Below are 11,061 nucleotides of genomic sequence, written 5' to 3'. Positions count from 1 at the left end.
AAAGGAGACTTGATGCATTACGTAATGTTTTTATCGTTTGTTCATCTGCAGCGTGTTGGATGTCAATGCAGTCATTTCTGCTTTTAGCGGCTTTTTTCTTTGTTACTTTTGTTTGGGACTTTTGCACGTTTCTGAACCTGCCTCAAGTATTTCTTAATGTAACTCATTTTGGCGTTTGCACTTGTGGGCCTCCGTACTTTTTCCGTTGATAGCCAACATGAGCATCCAGGTAATTATCATAGTGACGTCATTTAAGTACGGACACATATTACTAACAGAGCTAGCATCATGTTTGTTAATATGATTATTTCATTTTGTGGTTGTCTTTGGTTTGAACGCTTCGGGCCTCCGTAGGTCATCGTGGTTCGCAGCTGAAGGTGTAACGAAGCCGTCGATGAGGACTTGAATGCAGCACACAGTTTACAGAGAGTGTTTGCGTTACCTGTGCAGGGACTCAGAGAGAACATTGACCTTTGATCAGATTTATAACCACACGGTGTCCGTGCACCTCTGTCCTGTTGTCATGGTAACCTCCTCCTCCTCCACCTCTTCACCGTCTCGCCTACGTTTCCTCGTCGGTTCATTAATCCTCCGTGTCCAACCCTCTCCAGATCACATTAGCATGCGGCTAACACCAGTCTAATGCCGATGCTAATCATTCAGTGCTAATGAGGACAGCGTGAGTGGAGGTGGAGGGTTTAGAGAGCCTCCGTGTTAGCGAGCCTCCGTGTTAGAGAGCCTCCGTGTTAGCGAGCATCATGCTAACAGGCCCTGAAGCTGTTCAACAAGGAGCTAATTAGCGAGATGCTAATAAAAGGCTGTGGAGCCGGAAAGTGTTCAGACTGATTTATGACACTGAAAGACTGAATAATTAGCATCTATTAGCATCTATTAGCACCTAATAGCATCTATCAGCATAGCTTTCATCTTCTCTTAACAAGCTTTAACATAAAACACGTAGCAGGACTTTTATTTTGGAAATAAAAACAACAGAAACTTCATAATAAGTTTTATGAAAATAAATGTTTTACTTTTTAATTATTCAGATACATGAAGAGAGAGAGGACGACATGCAGCAAATGGTGAGGTCGGACTCAAACCCACGACCGCTGCGTTGAGGACTATCACCTCCGTACACGGGGCGCGTAACATAACCACTAAGCTATCCTGCTCCCCGAGAGAGATTTACTTTAATAACATATTAAGTTCTGCTGCTCACAAACTTTTACATCATAGATAATTCTCGATTTGTTGCCCAATCACATTTATGGACATGATGGTTTGTGACGATGTTGGAAACACAGATGTCGGTTTCCTGGTCCATGTGAGAGAGAAGGAGATCTGTGTTCAGGACGGCCGCCACTACTGAGCTCATCTAACGAACTGTCGGACTGTCAGCATTAAAGAAAGAATGTGCGATTTTTGATCCAGCAGATGTCGCCCTTGAGCACCAGCATGAAACCAAAACAACTCACCCTGCATTGTTGTGTTAGCATGCTAATGCTAGTGATCTTTAGTTTGCTCTTATCTTCACACTGCATGTGAATTTACACAAAATGACCGTGATCTAGAAACGCTTACTTGCCATTCAAATAAGCAGTGAGTACAGTATGTTATTCTTCTTTTCTCTAGTCCCTCAATTAAACAAGTTTTATATGCAAGGGGAGGAGCAGGCCGGCCATCTCGTCGATGTAAACAAAGTGTAGCTACGGCTCAGAAAGCATCACAGGCAGCGGGACTCTGGTGTTACACTCATTTTTAGTCATGACTCACAGTTATTTTCAGAGGATACATTTGATTTCTGCTACATTTAAGAGAGAAAAATTCTGCTTGACCTCTCCCCCTCTATTATGGGACATACGGTAAATACAACATGTGCATTTTTATTATGAACAGTATTTACGGTATTTAAAGTATTTATAGTATTTAATTATTTACATTATAATCATTTCCATAACATTGAATAATTTTTTAAGATATCTTTTTTTTGTTTTTAAATATTTATACACATATTTTGTTTTAATTATTAAAATCTGAAGTTAACGAGTTCAAACATGAGACACATCAACATGTCAGCTCTCACACGTTGTTATCACAGTGATGCATTATGGGAGCTCTGTCACTCACACACACACATGCACACACACACACACACACACACACACACACACACACACACACACACACACACACACTATGAAGTATTTATATCTGCAGTGGGAGGAATGTGATTAAAGAGGAATGTTTGACTAAATCATTTCAGGAGAGAAACGCCAAAACACACAGTGACCTTTGACCCCTGATATTTAATCTTTCAGCACACAGAGGATATTACAAAGAGGAGACAAGGAGATGAGGAGAGGAGACAAGGAGAGGACACAAGCAGAGGGAAAGAGAGGCAAGGAGAGGAGACAAAAGAGGCCATAAAAGACAAGGAGACAAGGAGCGGAAAGGGGATGCTAGGAGAAGAGAGAAGGGGCCAGGAGAGGAAGAAGAGGAGACAAGGAAAGGATAGAGGAGAGAACAGAGGAGACAAGAGGAAGTAGAAAAGAGACAAAAAAGAGGAGACAAGGCAAGGGGATGAGGACACGACATAGGCTACACGTAGAGGAGACAAAGATAAGACAGAGAAGAGAAGAGAGGAGACAAGGAGATGAGATGAGAGGAGGTAATTAGAGAACAGAGGAGTTAATAGAGGGCAAAGGAGAGAAGGGAATTACAGAGCAGGCAAGGAGAGGGCAGAAGAGGCAAGAAGAGGACGGAGGAGACAAGGAGAGGACAGAAGAATCAAATATTGGAAACAAGGTAGGAAAGAAAAAGAAAGAAGTAGACTGAGGAGGCAACAAGAGGAGAGAGGAGTTACGGAAATTGGGTAAGGAGAGGAGACAAGGAGGGGAGGTATGCGTAGATGTGTTGACATAAAACATTGAAATCTTTAAAAACTATTAAAAAGGGGATACTGATGATCAGGTATAGATCTGCGGGTCAAAAGTTGTTCACACACACACACACACACACACACACACACACACACACAGATTTAAACTGACTGCTGCCCTCTGGTGGACAAAATTACTTATTACAGCTGCTGAGAAGTAAGCAAGAAGAGAGAAATCCCTCACTTGATTGAACAGCAAACACTTAATTTATCTGACAGCAATCTTAATGACAGGAGCATGAATTGATGAATGAAACCGTTGAGTGCACATGAGGACGAGGATCAGCTGATCTTTAAAGCTGTTAAGTCTCAGTGACACAAGGACACAAGAAACAGAAAACAAGATTTTAGAGAAAAACTGTATGCAGCTTTTCTTTGGCCTTTATTTAGATACAGACAGTGGAGACAGTCAAAAACCATGAAGAGAGAGAGAGTCGGGAATGCCACGAAGGAAAGAAGCCACAGCCAGATGTGTCAGGTCATCACATATCTTCCTGAGGCTCTGGCAGACTTTGTGGGCATGAGTTTGGTTGTTCCAAGCTGGATATTGATCTGTGGTTGCATAGAGGGACTGGCTGGGATGACAAGGTTCTCAGTCTTTGAAAGGTTGAGTTGAAGGTGGCGTTCATTCATCCATTTAGAGATATCAGCAAGGCATGACGAGATTCTTGCTGAGACTGTAACATCGTCTGGCGGGAATGACAGGAAGAGCTGGGTATCGTCAGCATAGCAGTGGTATGAGAAGCCATGAGAGCGGATTATTGAACCAAGTGAGCTTGTGTATATGGAGAATAGAAGGGGACCAAGCACTGACCCTTGAGGTACCCCTGTGGATAGACTGTTTGTTTCGGACACTTCTCCCTTCCTAAAGGTAGGACACGAACCAGCAGAGGGCAGATCCTGAGATGCCAAGTTCAGAGAGCAGGGATAGGAGGATTTGATGGTTTACTGTGTCAAAGGCAGCAGACAGGTCTAGAAGTAATAGAACTGAGGACTGACCCGCAGCTCGAGCCAAACGTAGCGATTCTGTTACTACCATTAGTGCAGTCTCAGTCGAGTGGCCCCGCTTAAAACCAAACTGATTTGGGTCCATTTCTAGAGAGGAACTCAGTGACAGTAACTCCAGGTGAAGTACGACATCAGAACACTTTGTATCTTCATTGTTTTTCTCTGGCCAAGGGACAAACTGTGTGGAAACTTCGGTGTGTCTATAAATACACGAGGAGTGGAAAAGGGAAGTCGGTCATGATTCATCTGTCTGGCTCTGCTTCTCTCTGCCCGTCAGTGTGAGGAGACACAACATCATGCTGTCGCTGTTGCTTCTTCACTCCCTCGCCTGCGTCTGCGTCCTCACAGGTGAGTCTCCACCTGAAACTGAAACACATGAAACACTGGAGAACAGACGGACGATTCAAACACACTCACATGTCGACACGTTTCATTTAGTCAAGTTTTTATTAAAGCGCTTTTCAGCAACAAGGCGATTCAAAGATCTTCACATGCGGCATTAGAAGAAGAATCACAAAAGCGTTAAAAAGTTCTAACAATTTAAAGTCTGAAAGAAGACAAAAACAGAAACAGCAGGCGCCAAAATTAGATCAGAGAGTTTCAGCTGACCTGACGTTTGTTCAGATAAACGGAGCATAGACACTGAACTTCGTGTTTGGTTCTGACTCTGGGGACAGAACGCAGACCTGAACCAGACGACCTGAGCGGTCTGGATGGTTTGTAGTTAATCAGGTCAAAAACCATTCAGCACTTCAAAACCAGCAGCAGAATTTTAATCTCTTCTCTGACAGACTGGGAGCCAGTGTAAAAACCTCAGACTTGGACTGATGTGATCCACGTTCTTGGTCCTTATGAGACATTAGTCCTCTGATTCTTTGTATGTTCTTCAGCTGATCGTTAGCCGACTTTGTAGTTGTGTTAACGTGGTTTTTAAGAGTCAGGTCAGATCTCTGTCCCGGTCAGAGCGAAGCTAAAGACACTCGTTGCTCTCTCTGTTCTGGAGAAGATACCGACACACACGTCTGCTCATTTAAAAGTTACTCTGTGATAAAATATGATGCACTAAATTTGTTAAGCAGCCAGCAGGAGGAGCTGAGTTTTCTGTCTCACTTCTATCGATCGAGTTTGACTACAGCAGCCTCTGGTGGACGTTAGAGGAACTGCAGCTAAAGAACAGATGCTTGAACATATAAATAATCTGTGTGTGTTTTTGTCCATGCCAGAAATTGTAGCAGGGGTTACCACGGAGACAGTGGTGGGCCTGGCTGGGAGGAGGGTTACGCTGCCGTGTCGTACAGAGGCGGTGAGCCAGACAGGAGTGGAGGTGTGCTGGGGGCGGGGCGAGCCGTCACTGTTCACCTGCCACAACACCTTGATCAACACCGCCGGAGATCAGACCACATACAGGAAGTCATACAGGTGTGATGTCATCAGTCTGTTTCCATTAATAGTGATCTGAACTAATAGCATCTCCTGTCAGCACCTCCTGTCAGCACCTCCTGTTAGAAGTGTAACGTGGATGTAAAGGCAAATAACTAACTTGATCACATAAAGAAAACTTAAATGATGTTGATGGAGTTCTGCCGTCTCCTCCTCCTTCTCCTCCTCATCCTCAACCTCCTCCAGCTCTCTTCATCTGTTTTCTGTTTAACCTTCTCACGATCTTCTTCACTTCTTACTCTTCTTTTATTGAACTTACGGTAAATACGATATCTGAAATTTTGAAATATGTTTTTTTATTTTTAGCATTAACAGTATTTCTGTATTTACAGTAATCATCTCTCCTCTGCAGGTACTCCACCTCCTCCTCCTCCTCTCTGTCCATCTTGAACTCTCGCCTGTCGGACTCTGGTTTCTATCACTGCAGAGTTCAGCTGCCCGGTCTGTTCAACGACCAAACGTCCACCGTGCACCTCATCATCATCAAACGTACGTCCACAAACCCTGACACTAGTTATTTTATATTCAGAAACAGCAGAGTTTAGTCAGACTATTCTTCTTCTTCTTCTTCTTTTTCTGTGTTTTTACTGGCCTCCTGCAGCTCGCTCTGCGGTCTCTGAGCCGTCAGACAGAGAGCATGCTGGGAACCTGGACACACCTCCCACCACAGCAGGTGAGAGCAGGACGCAGAAGGGGGAGCGGGGCCGGTATAACTCAGATCAGACATCTTACTGTGACAAATATTTTAAATGTTATTTATTTAGTTTTGAGACTCTGTTTTCTGTTCAGCAGGTTTCACCACAACAGACGTGACAGAGCAGGCAGGAAGTGATGTCACAGGAGACCTCACCACAGGGCCAGTGGTGGCGCTGGTTCAGGTAACAAACTGAAACAATCCCACCTGTGCTTACTTTGCAAATGTGCTTCTTCATTTGAATCCTCACACACCTGTCGTCCTGAGTAGTCTTAAATATTAATATGACAGTAACACTGCTCGTCATTTATTTATTCAATCACTCAGTTTGTTTACCTGCACAGGTGAGTCCAACATACGGCCCCTCATTAGTTTGTGTAAGACTACTTCCTCGCTCCTCTCCAGCTCTGCCCTCATGTCCAAATATGCTCAAATATGTGCGTGTGTGTTTTCAGTCATCCGTCCAGCAGCAGGTGAACCCTCTGGACTGCCTGCTGAGCTTCATCGGGAACACAGTGAGAGCGTCCTTCATCGTCTTCATACCTGCACTGCTGCTGACTGCTGCTCACAGTCAGTACACACGCACGCACGCACGCACGCACGCACGCACGCACGCATGCATGCAAGCACACACACACACACTTTGATGCTCAGGTGTTTTGTGTTTTGTCTGTGCAGGTTTCTGGAGAGCCAATAAGAGAGCAGAGACTGACAGGAGGCTAAACCAATCAGAGCAGGAGGAGGACAGCTCTGTGTAGAGACACGAGTTTGTCTCTGTTGGCGATAAAGTTTTCTCTCCTTTATGTCCATCTGGGCCACCGTACACACACACCTGTAAACACATCTGTACACAAACACCTGTAAAAACACTTGTGTACACACACACACTGTGAATAAATGTGATACAGAGCGTATCGTGAGTCCAGTGTTTCATTCCATTCATCAAACTTGTGACGGTCAGTCAACTGTTTCTGTCCTGGATAAATAAACACCAAACCTGAACTATCAAGTGAAGTGAACTGTACGGGGATATTCAGAGAGCTGTTCCTAATGAGTCGCTTAAGTGAGTGTGACAACATGAGCAGGAGATAGACCGCTTTGTCAGCAGGGGGTGCCAAAACCAACACAAACAAAGAGTCCCTCACAAGAGCTTTAATGAAGAAGTTCATGAACAGATGGATGATGAACTCAGCCTTCTGATCTGAACTTTGTTTTAATTACAGCGCTCGATTAAACAACCACAGAAACAGGAAATAACTACCACGTATTAATCAATCTTTGTCCAATCAGAAAACCCGTCCTTCAAAAGGTGAAGACTAAAAACCTTCTTATACATCAAAACATTTTTTTTTACACTTTTTAAAAATCATTTCTTATTTGTTTTAGCAGTCGGAGTGGTCGTCAAAGTGGGAGTGGACGTCACAGTCTTAGTGGTCGTCACAGTGGGAGTGGACGTCACAGTGGGTGTGGTCGTCACAGTTTGAGTGGTCGTCACAGTCTTAGTGGTCGTCACAGTGGGAGTGGTCGTCACAGTGGGAGTGGACGTCACAGTGGGAGTGGTCGTCACAGTTTGAGTGGTCGTCACAGTCTTAGTGGTCGTCACAGTGGGAGTGGTCATCACAGTTTGAGTGGTCGTCACAGTGGGAGTGGTCGTCACGGTCTTAGTGGTCGTCACAGTGGGAGTGGTTATCACAGTTTGAGTGGTCGTCACAGTGGGAGTGGACGTCACAGTGGGAGTGGACGTCACAGTGGGCGTGGTCGTCATGGTCTGAGTGGTCGTCACAGTGGGAGTGGACGTCACAGTGGGTGTGGTCGTCACAGTGGGAGTGGTCATCACAGTTTGAGTGGTCGTCACAGGGGGAGTGGTCGTCACAGTGGGAGTGGTCATCACAGTTTGAGTGGTTGTCACTGTCTGAGTGGTCGTCACAATGGGAGTGGTCGTCACAGTGGGAGTGGTCGGCACAGTGGGAGTGGTCGGCACAGTGGGAGTGGTCATTGCTCAGTGATAGTCGTCACAGTGGGAGTGGTCATCGCTCATTAAAAGTCGTCACAGCTAGAGTGGTCGTCGCTCAGCATGTCCATGAGGCAGCAGCAGCACAGAGCAGCGTAACACCCCGCCAGGAAGCCATCCTCAGCGCCGCTCTCCTCTTCACGGGGCCGCTGCTGCTCGACCACGACCACTAAGAGAGAGAGAGAGTCATGAATCAATCTGTTTACTTTTTTAAACTTTAAAACATTTATAGAATATAAATGACCAGCAAGTTGTGGCTATGATGAGGATCTGGTTGACCTTTGACCTACCTGTGGTGTTGGGTCTAGCCTGCTCTCCGTAGTGTCCGTGGGGCCCGCTCTGGTAGCCCTGGTATCCTGGCTGGTTCATGTAGGCCCCTTCGGGCCCAGGTGGATAGCCGCCTGCTCCTCCTGTGTAGTTCTGAGGGAAGGTCTGCAGAGGAGACAGGTGGGGTTGTCATGGTAACACAGGATTTTTTTTAACAACAGAAGAAGAGGCTGCAGCAGTGCATGCTGGGTAGTGGGTACCTGGTAGGAGGAGCCGGGGAATGCTGGGGGCTGAGGGCCGAGAGCTGCAGAGAAACGGCGAGAGGTCACATGTCACTGTTTCCATGACAACCTGCACTGTTTACATCAATCAGCTGTTAAAGCACTTCTCATTACCAATAAAATATATATTTTTAAATGAATTAAAGTAAAATCAAATATTTAAAAACTAATTATAAAAACCTGAGATCGGAGTGAGCTGAAGTTTTTAATTTAAACTTTTAGAGACAAACCTGGAGGGTAGGCGTGGGTGTGAGGACCGTACGGGGGAGGGTAATCACTCATCCTGAAGGAGAGATGGAGGAGTGATGGAGGAGAGATGGAGGAGAGATGGAGGAGTGATGGAGGAGAGATGGAGGAGTGATGGAGGAGAGATGGAGGAGAGATGGAGGAGAGATGGAGGAGTGATGGAGGAGAGATGGAGGAGAGATGGAGGAGTGATGGAGGAGAGATGGAGGAGAGATGGAGGAGTGATGGAGGAGAGATGGAGGAGAGATGGAGGAGTGATGGAGGAGAGATGGAGGAGAGATGGAGGAGAAAGGTAAATGTCATTATACCCATAATTACTGGAACATTTTAATTTTTCATTCTTCTTTACATTAACCACCATCAGACTGTGTCGTTCCCACAACCACCGCCATCCTCCTTCATGAACAGCCTGCTCCGACCCCAACCTCAGCGGCGAGGAAGTGTAGACATCAGGAAGGAGAGGAATACAAAGAAGAAATCCTTTCTGCATATTATCCCATCTACCCCATCCCATTTTTTCTTAACAAAAAGACTTTTTTTTACTCTCTGGGATGCCTTCATACCAGCCTAAATCTAATCAACTGATTACCATGGTAACATGAGTATAGAAACAGGCTGCTCTGTTTCCCTCACACACACACACACACACACACACACACACACACACACACACACACACTGTTTGTTTTGAAGAAAAAAAAAGCCAGTAAACAAGTTTCCAGTGAAACCAGTAACCGCCAACTGGTCACGTGCTCATCTCTCCTCATGTTTTAATGTCTATCTGAAACTGGACCGACCAATGACGTCACATATCCGCGATGAAAAGGTAAACAAAGGTCACACAGCATCATGAAGTGCATTAAAATGTTTCGATAAGATGAACACAAAGAGTTTGATGGGTCGACTCTTAAAATGTTGATTTTTTTTCTATAGAACTTCAAGGCTGACATGTTCCGGGTCTGACATGTTTCAGGTCTGACATGTTTCAGGTCTGACATGATCAGGGTCTGACGTCTGATGAGGGTCTGACATGTTATTCTTTACATCAGGAAGAGTAACATTCTTGACATTTAATAAAATCGGAGTCTATTCTTTAATTCGGCCAACATTAAATAAATTATTCTGGCTCCTGTTTAAAGTTTTGACACCTTTAATAAGTTTTAAAGTTTTTCGTGAATCCATCAAATGTCCCGTCAGGGTCGGAACCAATACTTACAAACAGGTGTTTGAATTAAGAACAGCTGTTACCTGGTGACACTGTGTCGACCGAGTTTACCTCCAGACATTCAAACACAGACAGAAGTGATAAAGTTTTATCTGTCACGCGCGGGAACTTCCCTTTAACTCAAGTCAAGATGTAAAACGTGTTTTTATTAAATGAGATCTGGACTCACCTTCTATCAGATGCGTCTTTGCTTGGGTCGCTCTCTTTTCGGCTGCTCGAGTAGTTGATTGATGGATGGATGTGGCGCGAGGAAACAGCCGGCAGCAGCACGCGGACGGGTTGACGTAATACACCCCCCCCCCCCCCCCCCCCCCCCCCCCACACACACACACACACACACACACTATCTCCTTTTCTCTCCCTTTTTTCTTTCTTTTAACTGTTTTAAAAACTGGGTTCCATCGTTATGACTTCTTATATGTAGCCCTTCATGTCAACATTTAGCTCCAGTAATTGATCAGTTATTAATAAAGTTACTGATAACCCACAGTGGTACAGGTTAGATCCAGGACCCAGGACCCCCCCCCCTCCTCCACACACACACACACACACACACACACACACACACACACACACACACACACACACACACACACACACACACACACACGCACACATACACACACACACACACACACACACACAAACACACACACACACACACACACGCGCGCGCGCGCGCACACAGGCACACCTGAGGCCTGCAGGTGTTTTCCTGTCAAACAGCCTGCAGAGTTTAAACTGAGACCAGTTTGAACTGAAGTAATCACAAACAAACTGTGACAGCCTGAAGCTGAAGCTCCGCCCACTCCCATTCAAACCTTTCTTTACCTGATCACCTGCTCAGATGAAAGAACACAGACAGAAGACTCCACAGGGGGGCGCTGGAGAACTAAAGGAGGGGCAGAGAGAAGTGATAAAACAAATCTGAGCCTTAAATGACTTTGATTC

At 45.3% G+C, this 11,061-nt stretch overlaps 2 protein-coding genes across 3 annotated transcripts; one reads left to right on the top strand and one right to left on the bottom strand.

The window, feature by feature from the left end:
• Positions 1-6,994, top strand: LOC132988403 (T-cell immunoglobulin and mucin domain-containing protein 4-like). 2 transcript variants are annotated; one of them, XM_061055786.1, is made up of 8 exons: positions 1-158; positions 4,224-4,294; positions 5,170-5,365; positions 5,739-5,875; positions 5,988-6,059; positions 6,179-6,264; positions 6,536-6,650; positions 6,759-6,994. In XM_061055786.1, the coding sequence occupies exons 2-8, from the start codon at positions 4,243-4,245 to the stop codon at positions 6,836-6,838; spliced, it is 738 nt and encodes a 245-aa protein (XP_060911769.1). In that variant the 5' UTR covers positions 1-158; positions 4,224-4,242; the 3' UTR covers positions 6,839-6,994. The 2 variants fall into 2 exon arrangements, with proteins under 2 accessions (XP_060911769.1, XP_060911768.1); XM_061055785.1 differs by having other exon boundaries at positions 6,176-6,264.
• Positions 6,995-7,231: 237 nt separating this feature from the next.
• Positions 7,232-10,403, bottom strand: LOC132988404 (cysteine-rich and transmembrane domain-containing protein 1-like). Its single transcript, XM_061055788.1, has 5 exons — positions 10,280-10,403; positions 8,870-8,922; positions 8,619-8,662; positions 8,382-8,523; positions 7,232-8,260 (listed from the first exon to the last, which is right to left on the bottom strand). The coding sequence occupies exons 2-5, from the start codon at positions 8,919-8,921 to the stop codon at positions 8,118-8,120; spliced, it is 381 nt and encodes a 126-aa protein (XP_060911771.1). The 5' UTR covers position 8,922; positions 10,280-10,403; the 3' UTR covers positions 7,232-8,117.
• Positions 10,404-11,061: the final 658 nt, after the last annotated feature.

The sequence above is a fragment of the Labrus mixtus genome, chromosome 14 (assembly GCF_963584025.1).
Source record: "Labrus mixtus chromosome 14, fLabMix1.1, whole genome shotgun sequence".
NCBI lineage: Eukaryota > Metazoa > Chordata > Actinopteri > Labriformes > Labridae > Labrus > Labrus mixtus.
The sequence above is the reverse complement of the archived record's forward strand: the minus strand, read 5'-3'. Positions and strand labels throughout refer to the sequence as shown.

Coding starts and splice junctions, on each gene's coding strand:
- LOC132988403 (XM_061055785.1), top strand. CDS start 4,243: ATGCTGTCGCTGTTGCTTCTTCACTCCCTCGCCTGCGTCTGCGTCCTC. Junction 5,366..5,738: donor ACATACAGGAAGTCATACAG/GTGTGATGTCAT, acceptor TCTCCTCTGCAG/GTACTCCACCTCCTCCTCCT. Junction 6,651..6,758: donor GCTGCTGACTGCTGCTCACA/GTCAGTACACAC, acceptor TTGTCTGTGCAG/GTTTCTGGAGAGCCAATAAG.
- LOC132988404 (XM_061055788.1), bottom strand. CDS start 8,921: ATGAGTGATTACCCTCCCCCGTACGGTCCTCACACCCACGCCTACCCT. Junction 8,663..8,869: donor CACCCACGCCTACCCTCCAG/GTTTGTCTCTAA, acceptor GTTTCTCTGCAG/CTCTCGGCCCTCAGCCCCCA. Junction 8,261..8,381: donor GGCTAGACCCAACACCACAG/GTAGGTCAAAGG, acceptor TCTCTCTCTTAG/TGGTCGTGGTCGAGCAGCAG.